This window comes from Arvicola amphibius, chromosome 8 (genome assembly GCF_903992535.2).
Source record: "Arvicola amphibius chromosome 8, mArvAmp1.2, whole genome shotgun sequence".
NCBI lineage: Eukaryota > Metazoa > Chordata > Mammalia > Rodentia > Cricetidae > Arvicola > Arvicola amphibius.
This window is the reverse complement of record NC_052054.1, coordinates 116,479,774-116,500,817: the sequence shown is the minus strand read 5'-3', so window position 1 is coordinate 116,500,817 and position 21,044 is coordinate 116,479,774. Positions and strand designations below refer to the sequence as shown.

The 21,044-nt window shown below is 48.8% G+C and overlaps 1 protein-coding gene across 1 annotated transcript in view; it reads right to left on the bottom strand.

Annotated features, from left to right (window-relative positions):
• The window catches only part of Cfap65 (cilia and flagella associated protein 65), a 34,359-nt gene extending 18,718 nt beyond the window's left edge, over positions 1 to 15,641 (bottom strand). Inside the window, exons 1-13 of the mRNA XM_042055629.1 lie at positions 15,584 to 15,641; positions 13,028 to 13,202; positions 11,154 to 11,338; positions 8,355 to 8,457; positions 7,382 to 7,548; positions 7,062 to 7,261; positions 6,666 to 6,811; positions 5,951 to 6,173; positions 5,327 to 5,592; positions 4,264 to 4,464; positions 3,679 to 4,053; positions 1,950 to 2,087; positions 471 to 716 (exon numbers count right to left, since the gene is read on the bottom strand). Of these exons, the coding sequence (XP_041911563.1) occupies positions 471 to 716; positions 1,950 to 2,087; positions 3,679 to 4,053; positions 4,264 to 4,464; positions 5,327 to 5,592; positions 5,951 to 6,173; positions 6,666 to 6,811; positions 7,062 to 7,261; positions 7,382 to 7,548; positions 8,355 to 8,457; positions 11,154 to 11,338; positions 13,028 to 13,126 (2,349 nt within the window). The 5' untranslated portion in view covers positions 13,127 to 13,202; positions 15,584 to 15,641. The remainder of the gene's footprint in view (positions 1 to 470; positions 717 to 1,949; positions 2,088 to 3,678; positions 4,054 to 4,263; positions 4,465 to 5,326; positions 5,593 to 5,950; positions 6,174 to 6,665; positions 6,812 to 7,061; positions 7,262 to 7,381; positions 7,549 to 8,354; positions 8,458 to 11,153; positions 11,339 to 13,027; positions 13,203 to 15,583) is intronic.
• Positions 15,642 to 21,044: the final 5,403 nt, after the last annotated feature.

Below are 21,044 nucleotides of genomic sequence, written 5' to 3'. Positions count from 1 at the left end.
ACTCAAGAAGAACCCAGAGCCAGGTGTGGTGGATCACTCCTGAAATCCCAGCTCTAGGTGAGACAGGAGGCTTGCCTTGAGTCCAAGACCAGCCTGGCCTATATAGTGATATACTGACTGTCTTTAAAACACAAACATCAAACTCTCAGGGACCAAGAGAAGATGTATTAGTTTTTCATGGGGTCGGATTGGGTCTGCTATCCAGTGCTGTCCCTGGACTGGCTACAAACAGCACTATACTACCTGCAGTATGAGTCTGGGGTTTCTGCAGCTTTTTCCCCTGGCCCCAGACTCCATTGCCCCAATGCACCAAGAAGAAGCAGAGTTTTCATGGATGAAGCCCGGGGCTCTCTCCCTACTGTTCCTTTTTACTAGGGAAATGTTCCCCAACCCCAAGCACAAACTACTTTGGTAGGGACCCTAAAAATATTATGGCCTAAGGACCCAGCCTCCCCATCCCTACTGCCTACCTTGAGATACTGGGGGTAAAAGTTGAATTGCAGGTAGAAAATGTGCTGCTTCCACGAGGTGCCCTTGGGGTACGTGCTGATAAGGAAGACCTGGTGGGCCCCAGGAGCCACAAGGCCCGAGGAGGGCCTCAGGGTGATGTCTGAGCTGCTGTTGGGAGCCAGGCTGAAGGTCAGCAGCATGGGGCCTTTGTTGACCAAAAGCAGACTTCTGTAGGAAGGCTCCCCAGAAGACACTGCCGGAAACATCTGGGAGGTGGGGAGAGGAGGGAAAGGGACCCTCAGGTTTGGATGATGCTGTCTCCACGGAAACCTAAGATCTCTGCACACAGCCCAACCAGCAAAGAATTCCTGGGAATTAAGGGAGGTTACAGCCTGCCACCAAAGAATACTCCTGTCCTCCGAAGACCTCCACACAGAGGGATGTAGTGGTCCCAGGTCCCAGGGAATGTCAGGGCCTGTAAGACCTATCCTCAAGGTTAGAGGAGGAATTGCTTTAGCTGTGATTTCCAGATGCTTTGGAGCATCACTTCATCCATCCTTATTCAGAAGATCGGAGTACTCTTTCTAGATGATTCTCACTCCGGTGTCAGAGGGGGTCAACCCCAATAGTCCCAGCTCCTAACCACTTCTTAACCAGCTTGGATATGGCCAGAAGTAGGCCGAAAGCTAAACAGACTGCACAACACAAGGCCCATAATTTCTGGTCCAAGTTCCTATCCCACTGTGCCAGGGAGTTCATGCGAGTCAATATGGAAACAACGCGGGCTGCCACTAGACTGTGGGAAGGCATCAAGTCACACTGTGAGGAGCTGGCCAGGGACCAAAGGCATTGGAGAAGACACCCTTCAGCATCAAGGAGAGCTTTGGTTTAGGGAGGGGTGGCCTCAAAATGGATATTAAGGAGGCTTGGAATTGGCAAGCCGAAGTACGGCTGGTGGAGAAAGCAGGATGGTCTCGTGCCATTGTTTTAAAGTGGTGCCCTTCCCAGAAACAAAATAACTAGTGAAGAATTGACATAGATCTAGGACCTGGGAAGGGACAGCAGAACTGGGCTCTGGACACTCGGTCCCAGGCCATGCACTTGTCAGTCCTCTGTCAGCCACACCTTCCAGGTAGACAACGTCCCCAAGGTCTATCTGGGAAGCCGTCTAGCAATTCCAGCTCTCATGCTTTGGACTGGTTTACCCCGAGGGTCCAGTCTAGGGCTTGGGAGCCAGCAGGTGCCCAGTGAGCAGGACAAATGAAGGAGTTGGAAAGTGAGGAGGACCAGGTGAAGGTTCTAGAAGGAGTGGAGAAGGGCTGGTGCCCAATCGCTAAACTGTTCTTATGCTGGGACCAAGGTCCAAGAGCAAGCTACTCATTGGCCTAGATCCCTCAGAGGGCCAGGATGGACATGGGGATGTATCACTGAGGCCATTAGAAAGGGAAACAGGCTGGGGTCCCTCGTCCTGCTCCCCCTGTTGTTGGGGCCGTGCTCACCTTGGGCGCATCCAGGGAATACTGGGGAATGTGGTGCTCTAAGGCAGCGTAATAGCTGTGTCCTCGAGCTCGGACCTTCAGACACCAGGATGGGGCCACTGTGCAGTCCTCCTCAATATTGCTGTACCTCTGAAGGACCTGCAGGGGCCAGGCCATGAGGAAATTCAGAGCTCGGTCCGACTCACCTTGCCCCTCCCTGCCCTCTGCTGCAGGCATCCTGTATTGGGCACAAGAGAGGAGGATAGAGGGAGATTGTGGAGCACAGCCATGCCCCACCCCTTCTGCTGGAGCCTCTAACTGGCTCTCTGCACACTCTGTGGGAGGGAAGCAGGCTGAGATGGGAAACCGCATTCTGGACGAGCCCAGAACAGCGCTGGCCAATGGGAATATAACACGAGCCACAGATTCTGGCTGGAGATGCAATTTTGAATGTTTTGGTGGCCATGTTAAAAAAAAACAACAACATGTGAAATTGATTTCAATAATGTATTTTATTTAACTTAACAGTTCCAAACTCCAATCACATTATCATGCAATCATTATAAAAGCTTTTACTGAGGTATTTGCATATTAAATCTATGAAATTTGGGCATATTTGATACTCATAGTACATCTCTACTTGGACCACCATATTTCAGGTGTCCACTGGTCATGTCTGACTTTCCTGTCTTACGGAACAGCAGAGGTCTGGAACCTGGAACCTGAATGCTCAGCATTGGCCAGCTACAAGTTAGCATCCTATTCCTCCCTGGCTGCCATCCCTCTGCTAATATAGGAGAATGAGAAGCTACAGGCTCTGCTTTGAGGGTCAGGCATACATAGTGGACCAGGTCTTGGTCTGCATAGGGAGTTCCAGGCAAGCTGAGGCTACACAGTGAGACCCTGTCTCAGAAAGGAAGGAAGGAAAGAAGGAGGGAAGGAGAGAGGGAGGGAGGGAGGGAGAGAAGGAAGGAAGGAAGGAAAGAGAGAGAGAGAGAGAGTGAGAGAGAGAGAGAGAAGGAAGGAAGGAAAGAAGGAAGGAAGGAAAAGAAAAGGGGATGAGGGTATAGTTTAGTTGGCAGAGTGCTTGCCTATCATGCATCAAGCCTTGGGCTTGGTCTCCAGCACCAAATTGACTGAGTGTGGTATTTCGTATCTGCAATTTCAGTACTCAGAAAATGGGAGCAGGAAGGCTAGGGGTTCAAGGTCATCCTTGGCTATACAGCAAATTCAAGGCCAGCCTGCACTAGACAAGATCTCTACAAAAACAAAACAAAGCGCCACAACCATGTTTGAGGCTGAGGCAGAAAGACTGAAATGAGTCGAGGCCAGCCCTGACTACATAGTGACAGAAACCCTGTCTGTGAAAAACAGCCCAAAACACAACTACCAACTAAAAACAGTAATTTCCTTTGGAATACTTCCTTCAAGGACTAGAAGCCTTAAGACCCCCAGGGATTTCCTGTCTAGGTACTAACTAAGTTTTTCCAAAGTGCTTGAGCCTAGCTGAGTTCTTCCCGGGGGGGGGGTGAGGGGGCGAAGGAAGACAACGTAAAAGTGGGGATCAGGAGGGCCATGAGCCCGGGAGGATCGAACCAGTAGAGGGCACTGTCCAGCCAAGGAAAAACAAGAGAAGCCTGCCTGGGGAGGATGGTACCTGTGGCCCCCTGTCACCCTTGTGACTAGACTCTGCCCTGCAGGCTCCAAGGAGGGCCTCGTTCCCCCCACTTGTTCATCTGTGTGCACATACCTTATAAACAGCAAAGGCTTCCAGCTCCACGGCGTAGAGGCAGTTGGGGGAGGCTGGCTGGAAGTGCAGGCGCAGGGCTATGGACTTGAGTGGGGGCACATCACTAGTTTCCGGGGTCACCCAGAAAGGGCAGTCAGATCTGCGAGTCCAGACCACGGTGATCTTGCCCTTGGTATGGTTCCTCAGGCACAAGGGGATAGGGTTGGGGGCCTTAGGCCCAGGACAGGCACCAAAGTCCACATCAAAAGGCTCTAGACTGACAGCCGGGGGAAAGACAGCCAGGTCCCTGGTGCCGTCAAAAAAGTACTCCATCATGGGGGGGATTTTGGGGTACTTCGGGGCTGGCAAGTCCTCCAGGTCCTGCACAGGGAGAGACTGGGACAGGGTTCAAATATCATTCCTCTTGCTGCTGACTTCCTGCGGTTCCCTCCATTCCAGAAAAAACTGCAGGCTCTCCCTGCCAGTCATCCCCAGCTACAGCGGTGTGGGACACAGTCCTACTCAATGACTGCCAGGGAAGGGACCAGGGACCTGGAGAGAGTAGCCTGCCTCCCTGGGGGCTGGAATGTCTGGCACCCCACAAACCTCAGTGGGCAACATGAGGGCCCCATTCTCATCCCGTTCCAGCTTTTTCTCTTTTAGCATGGCAGCCAGGATATCAGGAGGGTAAAGCGTCAAGCCCCGAGCCAGGTGTGTTCGGTACCAGGTGAGGTGCTGAGGCCTCAGGATGGCTGGCTTAGTGTTGTCTGAGTGGCAGGTCCCAATCAGGTCCAGAAACAGTGGGTCCTGTGACACCAAAGTCCACATCACATGGTGACGTTTGTCCATGTGAGATGGAACATGGGGTAGGTGGTGAGGCAAGGGGATGTGGGGGTTGGTCACAGGAAAGGCAGGAGCAGAGGCTGAAAGGTGGTCGGTGAGGAGAGCATCCTGAGAGCAGCCTGCAGGTGGAGGGGACAGTGGGACTCCAGAGCAAGTCAAGAGGAGCCTCCCGTCCTGGAGAAAGGATGCTGGGCTGTTGTTTGCCCTTCCCCCACTTCCCATGGTTCCTGGGCATTCTCCATGTGTGTCGGTGTCAATCAAGAGCCTCCCAGACTAGCCTTTAGCTCTGCCCATGATGGGGGTGGCAAAAAACCCAGGTCTGTTCTACCCTTTCACTCCAAAGCCTCCCAGAGCTCTTGCGGCATTTGTGAGATTTGGGCAGAGAACTCCCCCCACCCACCCAGATAGAGGGGTGCAGCCCAGAGCCCAGCTGAAGAGAATGGGCTACAGCTCAGTCTCAATGCTGTCACCATGTCCAGGTACTACACATCACATGCCTAAGGGGCTGGCTTTGGGTTCTAGCTGGAGTCTTCACCCTGCACATGTTGTGTGGGGTGATGTCCAAAGCTCCCCTTCCCAGCCTGTTGACAGCAATGGCAGCAGAAGCAGCAGAGTCTAAGACAAACTGGGCATTCCCACTTCGGTTAGTGAGCTTTCATGCACCCCGGCCATGCTCTGCCTCTAAGCTATGGCAGACAGCCTCAATGAGGAGACGGCCCTGGCAGATAGCCTTACATGTTCTGAAAAGAGGGGGCTGCCCACCAAGCCTTGCCTTTGTTTTATGGCCTCTCCCTTGGCCCCATCCTGGTCTCTTCTCGTCACTCACCTGGTGGTGGATGAGACAGGCCACCCTCCGGAAGCAGATGATAGGGTGTGTGGGCTTGTAGGCACAGTGCAGGGTCATTCGGGTCTTGCCTGCCAGGGTTCCGAAGGCAGGCCTGATGCTGAAGACACTCTCCTGGCAGTCAATGTCAAACTGGAAGTGAGCCAAGCAGTCCGACTGGTTCTCGATCCACAGGGTCTGCTCTGAGTGCTCCCCGAGCTGGACCCAGCTGAAGTTGATGCAGCAGTGCTGCAGAGACACATCAGGACCTAGGCAGAGGAGAAGGGGCCTTGTGAGAGGACCCTGTCGCCTTGTGGGGACTGGGGTGACAGCCTCAACAGAGTTCTCGTAAGCGGTCCCACTCCTGGGATGAGGTGCTCCCTAGAACAGATGGCTAGGCTGGATAAGGCCCAGGGCCCCTGAAAAATCCTGAATTCCATCATCACTGTGTGGAAAGATGGCATCACCAGGTGTCCATAAAGCTTCCCCACATGGCCACCAGGGGACAGCAGACACCTAGGCAGAGGGACCAGGAAGCAAAGGTCTCTCTGGAGCAATGACTCCCTTGACATCCCTTGTGGCATGTTCATGTTCTGGGGGAGTACAGCCTCCTGGAACGGCCATTACCTTTACAGAGACCAATGACTTGGAGCAGAGTTTGGGAGGCACAACCAGAAGGCACAATGGAGAAGTAGTCTATGGCTCTGCTGTCCGAGGTTTTGGGGTGGAAGAACACCGACAGGCATTTCTTCTCTCCTGGGGGCACAATACCTTGGCCCATGGAGCATGAGAAGGCATGGTCTTTGGTCAACATGTCTTCAGACATTTCAATTTTGAAGGGGGCGTTAACCTGTAGGGTCAAGGGGTTGCGGGGAGGAAAGGTTCTAGTCACAAGTTTGGGCAGGGCAGCCTGTACATCATACTGAGGAAGCCACATGAGGGATCAGGGACAACAGGTATCCATTCTGGCCTGTGTGAGCATCAGGTAACACGAGGAGAAAGGGGCCAAGCTATGTGTCCCATCACAAGGCTGCCCAAAGTGGCGGGGGGGGCATCCTTTTCTTCTCCCAAAGGTAGTATGAGGGCTAGACTTAGACCTGGGGTCAGGATACTCAGGGGTCTAAAGGGCACCTGAGCCCAGCCTTAGCTGATAGGAGAGAGAGGAACACCGCTAATGGCTGTTGACACACACGCGTGTGTCCTGTGTTTGTATTGATAGACACAACTGTGCAAGGCTTTGGGCTTGAGGGTAGAGAGGAGAGAGGAGAGGTTACATGCATATCGAGGTTTGGGGTCCCTGAGTCCTGCCCATTCCCCTTGCCCAGCCCTTCCCAGTGCACACCACGGATGGATTGTACAGCCTGATCTGCCGCTCCACAGTGCAGCCCACGGAGACAGAACCAAAGTGCAGCACCTTCTGGAAGCCCTCGGCATCCTGGTCCTCCGACTGCTTGTGCTTTATGCTCACCAGCAGCTGTGCACATTTAGCTGGGGCAGAGATGGGGTGTCTGGAGGGGAGCCCCTCAGGGCCTCTATAGCCCCAGCTGGACAGTCCCTATAGGGCATTATGTTCTGGTCCCCTGCCCACCACCGGAAGGGGCTGTCTGTGACTTGAGAGAAGGCTAAGCCAGGGCAGGTGAAGGGACAAGAGGCTAGTGGGGACTTGTGGGGGCACACTGAGGTCTAAAACCCAGTGAGGGCTGTAGGTCTCTGGGGACAGACGGGAAGGCAGGCTTACCTGCAGCCTGGATCTGTATGCTGTTCTTCTGCTTGGTGCCCTTTCCATACCAGCACAGAGCCTCGACTTCATGGATGACAGCTACGAGGGGCTCAAAGGTCACTTTCATTCTACAACCCAGGCCTGGCTCCAACAACCCCGTGCTGGGAAGTATCTGGAATGGGTTTGGGACTTCCCAGGTGAAGAAGGTGGGCAGGTCCCTAAGGGTGAGGGGGGATGTCAGGTCCTGGAGTTCTGCCCCCTCCGCATAAGCTTGTCTCCTCTGCTCCCTACAGCTCTCCTCCCAGAGGCTGCTGTTTCCCTGTGCCCTTCCTCCTCACCCTACATTGTTCAGACAGAACCAAGTCTCCACTGTGTCCCCAATGGCACATATGGGCAGCTGCAGAGATGTTGGGCAGACTAGCTTGTGGCAGGGCAAGGTGGCCTTCAGAGATACACAGAACACCCCTTCTTCTTTCTCAAGCCACAGCTGGTCCGTGTATTCCTTCTGCAGGGCAGGAGGCAGAGGCAGTCAGCATTGAGTGAGCGAGCGAGTGTGTGGTACCCAGGTAAAACTCGGGATCATCCATCCCACCCTTGCTAAGCCATTCCTCCAATAATCCCCAGCAAGTGGGCTGGGCTGTAGCCCACCAAGTCAGGACTTCCTGAACTCTTGTGTGGCCTTGGCCTCTGAGAGAAAAGGCCCACTTTTGAGGGAATCAAGGAATCCCAAAAAGCCAGATACAACGGCATACCCCTGTGACTGCGGCTGTTTGGTGTGGCCACAGGAGGATCACTTGAGCCTAGAGGTTTCAGGGTAATCTGGGCCACATGGTGAGACTATCATTCAATGTAATGATCCTCAAAGACAAAAGTTTCACAAAAAAAAAAAAAAAAAATCTGAGGAAGTTTTTGTAGGATCAAGAGGCTAAGAAATCTGGAGCTTGCTGGTGATAATTACAGCCTTTATGACCCCATACCCAGTGAGGAATACCCTTCTACTGAATAAGATCAAGATCTTAACCCCTTTAGGAGTCTTCCTAAGCTGCATATTATGTTTGTTTGTTTGGTTGGTTGGTTGGTTGGTTGGTTGGTTGATTTTTTTTTCTGAGACTGGATCTCATTTTGACTGGCTGGTACTTGTTATGTAGACCAGGATGGCCTTACACCCAGAGAAAACCACCTGCCTCTGTTTCCCAAACGCTGGCTGTGCAGGTGTGTGGGGAAACCCCTGCTGCTCGGACAGCCCTCCCACCTGAGGTCTCTGTTCCCTTGCCCCTTCCCACACTGCATTGCTGCTCTGGCAGGCCTCACCTCTTCTAGAGGTCGGAAGATGATGGGGAGTACGAGGGTTATGCCCGGGCTCAGGAAGATGGGCTGAGGGATGATGGTAAAGAAGAACTTGGTCTTGGGAGGCCTGCAGAGAAGAGCCAGGCGATGGGCGTGTCAGAGCCCGGCGATGGGCGTGTCAGAGCAGGGCTCAGAGCCAAAGCTGGAAGACCGAGGAAGCTCAATAGGGGGCCGGATTGCAAGGGGACCTAAGCTCTTCCTCTTCCTTTTAATTTTATTTATTTATTTTTGGTTTTTCAAGAGAGGGTTTCTATGTGGCTTTGGAGCCTGTCCTGCAACTCGCTCTGGAGACTCCTTTTTTTTTTTTTTTGGTTTTTTTCGAGACAGGGTTTCTCTGTGGCTTTGGAGCATGTCCTGGAACTAGCTCTTGTAGACCAGGCTGGTCTCGAACTCACAGAGATCCGCCTGCCTCTGCCTCCCGAGTGCTGGGATTAAAGGCGTGTGCCACCACCGCCCGGCTCCTTTTATTTTTTGAGACAGGCTCTTGTGTAGCACAGACTGTCCTCAAACTCACTACATGGAGCCTTGATCTCCTGATCCCGCGGGTTTGTGTCCCCAGAGCGGGCTCCCTACTCCTCCTACTCCTGCAGGCCTTCATATTGAGACCTGCGTCTCTGCTGAAGATGACGGTCATGGAGAGCAGCATGGACAGGCTGTCCTGACTTAATAGGGACCCAGCAGGGTAGTTGGGGAGCAGCAGACTCTCAGCATGTGAGAAAGAACGTGATGTTGATAACGACTGCGCCTGGTCAGGTGAGTGTAGGTTGGGACAAACACATCCACAGGAAAATGCAACTTACAAAACCAACCAAGAATTATACAGTGAACTTTACGGTCAGCCCACCCTAAACCAAGGGGCAGGCATAATGTTCCTATAAAGAAAGTACCAGAGCAGAAGGATTCATAGCAAGTCCCATCTAGAATTGGAGGAAAGACAACTCCAGTTTCCTGTTTGTTTGTTTCTTTTGTTTCCGATGTATTATTGCTCTGTCTGTATGAATGCCTACATGTCAGAAGAGGGCATCAGATTCAACTATAGAGGGCTGTGAGCCACCATGTGGTTGCCAGGAATTGAACTCAGGACCTCTCAGGGCAGCCGGTGCTCCTAATGGCTGATTCATCTCCCCACGGGGCAGCCGGTGCTCCTAATGGCTGGTTCATCTCCCCAGCCTGACAGTTTCAGTTTCAACCGCTCTCAGATAATCAGAGACAGTCCCAACGTAGTCTCTGCAACAACCGCATGTTATTACTAAAACCTGACATAGGCAGAAAGAAAACTTCAGACTTATTTCAGAAATGAAATTAGTTAAAAAGCATAATAATATTGAAATTATCCAGAAATAATGCAGAAAGTCAGTTGATATAACTGATATATAAAAAATAGGGAAAAGACAAAACAAATGATTTCCCAATTAAAAAATGTTAGGTGTTGGAGAGATGGCTCAGTGGTTAAGATCACTTGCTGCTCCTTCACGGGACCCGAATTTGGTTTCCAGTACCCACAAGGTCGCTCACAACTGCTTCTAACTTCAGTTCTAGGAGATTCAACACCCTCTTCTGGTCACCCATACACATATATATGCATGTACACACATGCAGATATACACCTATATGCACATAAGTAAAAATAAATCTTAAAAACAACTTTTAAAAATGTTAGAAAGTTGAGCCAGCTGGTGCTTCATCTTTGTAAGGGAGGACTGCGGTGGGTTCTAGGCCAGCCTGGTCTATGTAGAGAGTTCTTTGTCAGGCATGGATATATAGTAAGAACCTAGCTCAAAGCAAACAAGAAATCGACAGTCTTCAAAAAACTATCAACAAACAAAAAATGAAAACAGCTTTAAGCACATCATGTATAGCTGGGCACAGTGACACAAGCTTATAATCCCAGAACTTGAGAACCAGAGGTAAGAGGACTCAGTACTGAAGTGTGTAATGCCCCAAACTGATTTTTATAATCAGTCAAATCCCATTATCACACACAAAATATAGGTGTGGGTGTGTGTGTGCCGAGCTGATTTTAAATTTTTAAGAACATTCAAAGGGATACAAACAACAGTCAATCTTGAGAAGGTGGAGGATTTACACAGCCAGATATCAGGTTTACTGTAAATTCAACTAATTAATTCAGGCTGCAACAGTTAAGCCCCGGAGTACACTAGTAGATCAGGTGCACAGAGCAGACCCCGCCATACATCAACACACCAACAGTCAGTAAATGTCAGTGGCAAGGAGGCCATTAAAGGTACACCAGCTTCCATAAATGGTGCTGAGAAAATTGGACACTCAGTCGAGGAAATATATCATCAAACCATTCACAAAAAGCAATTCCTTATAGGTAGAAGAGCAATTAGAAAGTGTCTTTAGAATGACACTCCAGGGGAATAGCTTCACGACCTGGAGGTGTGTACAGAAACACAAATCAAGGTTTTAAAAGAAGGGTTTCAAAAGCATATCGTACACTTTCATTTAAAGCTCATAAAGTAAATTAAGCTGTATCATTTAAGGATGCCAACACACATGGCAAATCCACTTGGCAACAGCAAGGAAATATTACAACAGGGAGCAGGAGGGTTCTCTGTGGGAAGGAAGGTCCCATAATGTGGGCTCCTGCCAGGTATTGCTTCTGGGAGCCTTCACGCTGCATGTGTTTTGGGCATTCTTCTGAACTGGTGAGTTTTTAGAGGATGTTTTGTTTTCTTTTTAAAGAGAACCCATTTTGGGGGCTCAAGGGCTCAGGTTCTGGGTCCCTCGTTCTGGTACCTGTACTTTATCTTCTGGATTTTCAAAGAGAGATTTTTCAGAACCAGGTTCCTCGTGGTCTCCTTGCCCAGCTCCCAGCCTTTCCACTGCAGCTCCTCTGCAACCTCGACGCCCCAGACCACCCGCTTCTTCACGTCATTTTGTTTCTTGGTGATGCATATTTTCCTGTCCAGGGGACTTGTTAGCTGTTCAGGCAGCAGGAAAAGGGGAAGAGGCAAAGCCAATCAGTGGGAATAGGAGGCTAAGACTCAGAAAACAGATGAAGATGCCCCATTTCCATCCCACCTTTAGTACTTAAGGGATGATGTCATCCCTTACTCTGAGGTGTGGACTAGGGAGAAAATGGAGTCCAGCATCATCACATCCAAAGTCACTGCAACCCTTTGGTCATAGAAGCCCCAGCAATGAGGCCTTACCTGAGCTGCCCTGTCCAACTACTCCATCAGGTTTGCAGATGGAGGGCTTGGCTGCTGGGTTCTGTCCCTTGGGCATCCTCAGGCACCTCTTCCTCCTCAGGGGCCTTCGCTTCCTTCTCTTTCTCAACCTGCCCTGCTTCCCAGATTCCTAGCCGGAATCGTCCACCCCAGGCATTTCCCCAGAATGCAGGACATTCCACAGCTCCTTCACCACACCTTCAACTAGCTAACGGAGCAGAGGAAGGAGCCAAGTGTCCTGTGACCAACTCCCACCAAGCCCTCCTAGGCCAGCTTAAATGCTGCTTAAGACTCAGTGTGCCAGTGTTTCCCTGACTGTAACAGAAAAAAAAAACCAAACACATCACTTCTTTCATTGATCCCTATCACTTACTAGCTGAGGAGAGAGGGGGGTTGAACCCCTTAGTTAGTAAAGTGGAGGACGGGTAACCTGGACACCTCTTCCTGCCACGGTCATTTCCATGAACACTCAACTCACTGCCTTTTTATCTTTGACCAGTTATTATTTGTTTGTTGTTGCATAACACAAGATGGGGCCATTCATTCAGTAAATATTTGTTGATTGCTGTGTGCCAGGCACTGTGCGAGGAGCTGGGGCTAGGATGGTGAAGAAGGCATACAAATCCCTTCTCTCTGGAGGTTACAATCTCAGTTTCAATATTTACTAAGAACATTGGATGGCCAATATACTTTCTTTCCCTGATTGCCTATGGAGGAAGGAGGCACAGATGAGGAAGAGCAAGCCCTTATCAAAATCAGTTAGTGCATCAGTCAGGATTTGACCAGAAATCAGGAGCAGCTCTAGTGCTCAATCCGGGGGCTCAGGCTCAGGGAACAAACTGGGGAACTGAGTTTGCTTGCTGGGCAAACATGAGGAAATGGGGTTGAGATCCCCAGCATGCATGTAAAAGTTGATTGCAGTGGCATGTGCCTGTAACCCTAGTACTGGGGAGGAGTGAGGGCTGGGGAGTTGGAGACAGGCAGATCCCAGGGCTAGACAGTCCAGCCAAACTGACAAGCCCTAGGTTCAGTGAGAGACCCTCTCAAAATGGAAGGTGGAGAGTGAGAGGGGAAGACGCCTGATAGAAACTTCTGGCTTACACACACACACACACACACACACACACACACACACACACACACTACTAATACAATACATAGTCAAGGACAGCGAGAGAAACCTCAGGTTATCAACATCAATAAATGCTCAGCAGGACTGGAGAGAGAGCTCGGAAACTAACAGCCCTTGTGCTCTGGCAGAGGACGGGTCAGTTCCCAGCACCCGTCTGTACTCTAGTCTTCCCAGGGCTCCATCTCGGGAGGGTGGGTGCCGGAGCATGTATGGACTAGTCAGTCCCTCAGAGTCTCACCCTGCCGTCCTGTCACAACGCCCCACATGGTCTTGGCAAGCTTGAGCCGCCATCCTGAGCAGACGCTCACCTGGGTAGTGACACTGCTGCTTGCCACGGTGCTGGCACTCAGGAATGAGCCGTCATTCACAGCGTTCATAGTGTAGTCTCCACTGTCTCTGGGCCTCATGGTGTGGCCAGAGTTTGCCCGGATGAGTATCTAGCCAAGTCAGAAATTCCCACCAGATCCACATACGAGTCCAGAGCTGGGAAGGCAGCAGAGAAAGAACATGAAGAAGAGGGTTGATGGAGGAGACTCACCAGAGTCGAGAAGGAGGAGAGGTGTAATCTTTATTCTGACCAGGGCTCTCAGGTGGCACCATAAGGAGGCTGAACACAAGGTCCAGAGCTTTGCTCAGTGACCTGAAGGATCGCTCAAGAGACCACATGCAAGGGTTCTGGGAGAAGGTTCGTGCGGCCATGTCCTCCCATGGCCACATGTGACATTACCCAGTGTTTTAGCTTGCCTTCTACTGCTGCAATAGACACCATGACCAAGGAGCAACTTAGAAAAGAAAGGGTTCATTTTATCTTACAACTCTCAGGAAAGTCAGGGCAGGAAGTTAAGGCAGGAAACTGGAGGCAGGAACCGAAACAGGAACAATAGAGGAACACTGTTTACTGGCTTGCTCTCCATGGTTTACTCGCCTTGCTGGTTAGTTAGTTAGTTAGTTAGTTAGTAAGTTAGTTAGTTAGTTAGCTTTTTATACACAGCCTCACTATGAAGCTCTGGCTGGCTAGGAAATTGCTGTGTAGACCAGGCTGGACTTGAGCTCTCAGAGATCTGCCTGCCTCCCCAGGGATTAAAAGATTGGGCTTCCATACTAAGCAGAATATCTTATTTTTAATATGATATTATTATTATTTTGGCTGGGTGGTGGTGGTGCACACCCTTAATTCCTGTGCTTGAGAGGCAGAGACAGGCAGATCTCTGTGAGTCTGAGACCAGCCTGGTCTACAAAACTAGTTCCAGGACAACCAAGGTTATACCAAAAAACCCTGTCTCAAAGAAAAAAACAAACAAAAAGATTTTTATTTTGTGTGTGTGTGTGTGTGTGTGTGTGTGTGTGTGTGTGTGTGTGCCATGAGCATACGGGTACTGGTGGAAGTCAGGGGTGGGTATCCCATCTTCTGGATCTGGTGTTACAGGCAGGTGTGAGCCACCTAATATGTGTGTGTTGGGAACTGAATTCTTACCACTGAACCATCTCTCCAGCCCAGGGTATTTTATGTTCAATTTCTCAATTCAGACCATGTAAATTCCAAAATTCTCAATAGTTACAGTTGGCTAGTGGCTACCACACTGGACAGCAAAGCTGGAATACTTATTTTGAACATATCTGTATAGTGTACACAATTTGGTGTGGCCATCTAACGGAGAGCTGATGAGTCAGGCAGTATTGATTGCAAGAGTTGCAACAGGTATTTTAATCCTTAAAACTGTTTATGATTACATATCACTTGACTTGCCCCCCCTTTTTTGCTTTTTTGAGACACTGTTTCTCTGTATAACCCTGGCACTTGCTCTGTATACCAGGCTGGCCTCAGACTCAGAGATCTGCCTGCCTCTGACTCCCGAGTGCTGGGATTAAGGAGTGAATCACTGACTGACGGTGACTTGCCTTTTATTTAACCTAAAAATCTCCCTCTTCAAGCTGGTGGTTAAGTGCCTCGTGCTATAATGTATTCAGATTCAACAATCTCATGATCACCTTTGCGAGTTTACACACTTCCTGCAGACACACCGGAAAGTCTCTTTTGACTCACGTGTTCATAGAGGAGTCCCAGCATGTGTTCATAGAGGAGTCCCAGCAGCTGGGGGAACAATCTCTGTCCCTGCCTTTATCCCATCCATTCATTCACAGAGCATTTACTGAACGCTTACTACACTGCCTGCACTCTGCTAGACTTGGGACAAAACAAGGAAGTTCCTGCCTCCAACTGTAAAGTGGTGTTCATTCAGTCAGGATCCAAGAAATGCAAGCTGGGTGTGGGGAGCAGAGTTGTTACTTCTATTGTCCCATTCCCTGATCTCTCAAGCATCAGGAGAGTCAATAGACAGTTCCTGCCTCAACTCTCTGAAAGTCCCTGCACAACAACACACCAATCTATCTCTGAACGGCTTGAGAAGAGAACGGAAATAGGGTAGAAAAGTGCTCCAGCCCGGGCTCCGGGGAGTGAGCATGGACCCTACTGGGGACAAACGAGGTCATTTCCAACATTTCGCAGTGAAAAGACGGTGCAGTTGTGGGGATTTTGTTGTTTTGCATTTTTGCTTTTGTTTTAAATCAAATTTCTAGTTTCAAAGTGGGGGAAAATATCAGTTTCTTTTATTTTCTTAATTTCCGGTCTTAAAATTTTTCAAAATGACCGGCGGAAAAACGGGGATGGAAGGGTGGGTGTTGCCAAGTATAGTTCGGGAAGAAATGGGCAAAACGAAGGAAACAAAATATACTTAGAAGGTTTCTCCAGGTCTCCCTGATCCTGCGTCTAATTAATCTCGCGCACGACGAAAAGGCTTTCTAAAGACCCGCCGAGATTTCCCGGAGAAGGGGGTCTCGGTACAGATACATTCCTTTACACTTACTTGTCTCGGCTGAGCTCCAACGTTCAGAACTCACGCCGCCGCCATGCTGACATTTCCATAGATACAGGACGCAAGGGACACAGCGTCTCCTGGTATCCCAGGGCAACGACGGCAAACCAAAAGAGTCAAGGTTCAGAGAAAGCAAACGAGCGCACTTTTTTCCTTTCCATTTCTTTTCTTTATTTTCCTTTTCTTCCTACTTTTCATCTTTTTTTGTTTTCTCTTTCTTCTTTTGTATTCTCCTTTTCCTTCTCCTTCTTTTTCTTCTTTTTTGGTGATGGGTATCAATTAAATCTTTGAGTATCACTAAGCTACACCCCGACTCATTGCTGCCCAAGTTTAATCTCCCTAATGTTTAATCTTGACTCTCAGACTTCCCCTGCTGCAGTAGCTACTGTGGTCTTCCAGTCCCGACAAAGTAAAAGTGATTCTCCTAATTTTCAGGAAGTCCTGGCAATCATTACTTCAGTTGACATACATATTCATACATTGTTGTTGGGCTCAGTACCTGAATGGGAGTCATTCCTAATCTCTTGGGGTAGACATTGTTGCTCACAGTGAGCATCATTTCCTATGACCACAATTGTTTGGTTGAAAACAGCCCCTGGTAACTTCTTACTGTGGAGTGATTTGTAAACGTGCTCCTTCTGCTGGGAAAGAAAACGTCTTGGGCATTTTCTTCCAGGGTGTCTTCTGGTCCAAGATTAAGGAGAATTAACTCATTTGAAGAGAGATAAAAGTTACTGTATGAAGGCATTCTGACATAGAGTAGGGATTTTTGGAAGCACAATTGGTGTGCATGCTGGGAGGAAGGTCTCACTGGGTGAAGACTCCATAGCTGAGAATCTCAAAGTTCATTCTTTGGCAATTAAACATGTTTTACTGCCTGAACAGTGAACCCACTTCTTCTCAGAATGAAAAGGGTGTGGTATAGTTACAGAGGGAGAGAGCCTAGACAGCTGGGGGCAAACCCAGAAAACAAACCAGCATAGAGGATGAGTGGCAAAGACCTGGTTGTGGGAGATCACATGACCAGAGGAGAGCAGAGCGCCGGAAGGGCAGGCCAGGAGGTCAGTTAAGTCTGCCAGTCCGATGAAACCTGGAGTTTTCTTGGAATGTGGAACTCAGTGAGTGTTTCACTGGTTTTAATGGGACTCTCAGAATAAAAAGCCTGTACTTTGGACGTGGTAACGTTGACGCTGTTTGGAGTTCCTATAATGATTTCTTTTTTGTTTTTCCTCAAGTTCTTTTTTTAATCAACCGGACTCAGTTGGACTTTATGGATCAAAAAACGGGGGGGGACCTTTTCATACTTGAGCCAGAAAGAAATCGAGAGCACTGACCCTTGAAGCAGGATTTGGTGGGGACCTTAGGGACCCCAATAAGAAAAAGCTGGTGACGAAGTCAGATTTCTCCCAAGCCATGTGTCCTTCAGTCTCCATCCATAAGAAACTTCTTCCTAGAATCCTGTCTGTTTATAACTCGGTGAATTCTGAGCTGGAATGAAGGAAGGACATAGAGTCTCTTGTCACCAGGCCCTGTGGCCTGTGTTTCTGTGGAATTTTAACTGCCTCCTGGAAGCTCTGCAGAGTGACTTCAACTGATGTGGGGACTCCCAAGGAGAGGTCCCCGCCTACTGGACTTTGCTCAGCAAGGTGAATAACTTGGAAAGGTATGGTTGGGCTCTGGGCGTGAGTGGAGGGAAGCGGAAGCTGGACTTCTCTTGGAAGTCCCCTTCTCGGAGCTCAGAGTCTCTGGAAGATAGGTGTGGGGTCCCAGGGGTCACGCACTCCCCAGGCCCACAGACACGGGTTCTGTTTGTTTCACGTCTGTGAATGAAAGTGGATGATGATTCAGGAAACTGATAAGAACCAAAATGTTGGAAAAAGAATCTGTGGGTGACCTGAAATCTTTGTCTGAAGCCTGGGGTTGGGGGAGAGGTCAAAGCAAATTTAGCAAGTTGGACTTCACTGCGTGCACAAAATCCATATGCTAAGCTTGCTTCCCAAGTGTCTTCTAACCACCTCCCCCTGGAATAGAGAAGATTCTGGACTGGGAAATCAGACAGGCCTGGGATTAACCTTTGTTATTTTCTGGTTGTAAAGCTTTGAAAGAGTCACATGGTCTCTCCGAGCCTCAATGTCCTTATCTATTTGTTGTGGATAATTTTTTTCTCTTTCGTTTGTAGAAACAGGTTCTTGTTTTGTAGACCAGGCCTACCTCTGCATCCGCCTCCAGGGTTTAAGGCATTTGACACAAAGACCTTGTTGACTAACTTTCAAAGCACAGCGTGAAGATTGATTCAGTATGTGAAAACAATGGATGAACTTTCTCCCCACCCCTCTGATCTCCATAAATAAGCCACCCAGCTCTCTGCAACCATCTCTCTCTCTCTCTCTCCTACCTTCCTCCTTCTTTCCTTTCCCTTTCTTTCTTTCTTTCTTTCTTTCTTTCTTTCTTTCTTTCTTGTTTATATTTTCATTTTTTTTTTCAAGACAGGGTTTCTCTATGTAACAGTCCTGGCTGTCCTGGAACTCAATTTGTAGACCAGGCTGGCCTTGAACCCACAGAGATCTGCCTACCTCTGCCTCCTAAGTGCCAGAATTAAAGACCTGCACCACCATGCCTGGCCTCACCTTTCCTCTCTACCAGCCTGGGCTTCTCTGCAGTGCATTTTCTCCTTTCCACATTCCCCCCTCTGTTTCTTTAGGACACAGGCTGTTTTGCTGTGCTGAGGTAGGCAAAGCCAAACACAGGTGCCTAAGTGCCGGGAGATGCGCTGCTGACCAGTGGACAAGTCCACCCAGCCCTTACAGATGAAAGGGCTGCCCTTCCAAAGCCGAGGGGGTTGGAGGCTAATGTATTAGTTACATTTCTCACCATTGTGACAAAACACCTAATAGATAGGGTTTGAAGGAGGAAGAATTTGTTTGGGCTCAAGATTTGAGAGGGTGTAGTCCAGCATGGCGGGGAAGGCAAGGCAGAGTTCATAGCAGGGGGACATGTGTCTGGACTCCTCACAACTTGACACATCAGGAAACAAAGAAAAAATCATGCTAGCACTACACTCTTCTGGGCTTCTTTCCCCCCTTTTATCCAGGCTGGACCTCCAGCTCATGGGACAATGCCACCCACAGTCAGGGTGAGTCTTTCCTACTCAGTTAATCTCTCTGTAAACACCTTCATGGACATGTCCAGAGGCGTGTCTCCTAGAGGAATCAGTCAAGCTGACAATGAGGATTAACCATTACATCTGTAATATGATAAGAGAATTCAAAAGAAAGAGTTTCAACCTGTTTAGGATTCACTGAGGGTTTCTGACTTTCCTAGGCAGACCTCATCACCCCCTTAGACAGCTTTGTCTCCCACCTATTCTTTAGACCGCCACAGAGTAGAAAGTCACCTAGCCAAGAGTAAGGGAACGGGGCACAAAATCAATCCCATGATACTTAATCTTAATTTTTAAAAATTTATTTATTTATTTATTTATTATGTGTACAGTGTTCTGTCTTCATGTATGCCTACAAGCCAGAAGAGGTGCCAGGTTTCATTACAGATGGTTATAAGTCACCATGTGGTTGCTGGGAATTGAACTCAGAATATCTGAAAGAGCTGAGCCATCTCTCCAATTCTTCATCTTTAAACTCTCCAGGTGGTGGTGGCACATGCCTTTAATCCCAGTATTTGGAAGGCAAAGGCAGGCAGATCTCTGTGAGTTCAAGGCCAGCCTGGTCTACAGAGCAAGTTCCAGGACAGGCTCTGAATCCACAGAGGAACCCTATCATGAATCCCCCCATAAAGAAAAGAAAAAGAAAAAATTAAGCTCAAGTCCTGGTTCCATCTTTCTCTTTGATTTTTGGGGGTTTTATTGTTTGGTTGTTTATTATTATTATTATTATTATTATTATTATTATTATTTATTGTTTTATTGTTTGCCTGTTTATTTGTTTGTTTTCGAAACAGGGTTTCTCCTGATTGTCCAGGAGCTCACTCTGTAGACCAAGCTGGCCTTGAACACAGAGATGCACCTGCCTCTGTTATATAAGTACTGGGAATAAAGGCACACACCACCACTGCTTGGCTGGCTCCATCTTTCAACAGCTGAACAACATCAGCCAGATTGTAAAGCCTCTCCTTGCTCACCTGTAAAACTGGAACAAGTGGGAGTTGTATACAAAACGCTTAACACATGGTAAGGTGTAGGCACTGGATTTCACAGAAGAAGCACTGTCTTTATTTAGCCAGAACAGTGTCCTCAAGCCCACATTGTGCCAAGTCTTGACCCTTTAATTCTTGGGCCATGGGAGAGAGTCTGGGTATGTGGGAGGAAGACAGGGAGGCCAAGCTTGATGGGTAGTTCAGCCAATGGCCAGTAAAGCTATACTATACTAGTTTCAACTTAGTCTTGGACACAAATTCTTACCTTACCAGCAACTGTACACCTAGGACTTTATTTCAACATGAAGTTCCTCGAATCTAAGTGATAGGATTGAATTCATATGTAATTTGATGAGCCCAGGCTCCTTACTAAACACTCCACTCTCCCATCCTCTTAAGGATACCTTTCTTCAGTTCATTTTATGCTTTGGGGACTTGTAGTTAGGAAAGAGAAGCTAGGAAGCAGAAGGAAAGAGGAAGGGGGTGGCCAGGACCGCTGGAGCTGTCCGTGGTGCTGGTGCCTCAAGTAAGCATGGAACCAGAGGGCCAGGAGAAGACCCTGTGGGTGAAAACGGAGAAGCTAAATGTGACAGGTCCTCTGCCAATGCTGAGGACCAATGAGTGGAGACCTTAGATTTGAGGGACTTCATGCTGCAATAAAGACACAACAGCTGGCTTCCTTTGAACGTGAAAGTTCTCTTGGGCCAAGATGGGGAAAGAGCTTGCTTGTGATTGGTCCACGAGATTTTGCCTTCATTAGATTTTTTTTTTTTAACCATGCCAGTTTGCATTACTGGTGCTGTTAACCTTGATCTCTTTTTTAAAGTGGTGTTTGCCAGAATTTTCCAGTATAAAATTGTGATTTTATCTATGTGGTGATGGTGCATGCTTTTAAGCTCAGCACTTGGGATGCAGAGGCAGAGGCAGGTGGACCTCTGTGAGTTTGGGGCCATCCTGGTCTGCAGATTGAGTTTTAGGACAGTCAGGATTATACAGACAAACCCTGTCTTAAAGAAAGAGAGAGGGGGAGAAAGAGAAAGAGAGAGATTAAAACTGGAACTGGATGGGCAAGATTGCTCAATGCCCGGAACCACACTGGAATGGTGTCCCCGATGACACACTCCCATGGCTGACAGTTGCTGCAGTCTGTTGATGAAGAGCTTTGTTAGGCCATAAACCGAACACCCAGATCTAGGGAGAGCTAGAAAGAAGCTGCACAGTCATTTCTTACTTGTTAGAAGTTACTTAGCTTCAGACCAGCCCCTGCCTTTCCTGAGGATGCGGAAGAGCAAAGAATTAGTGA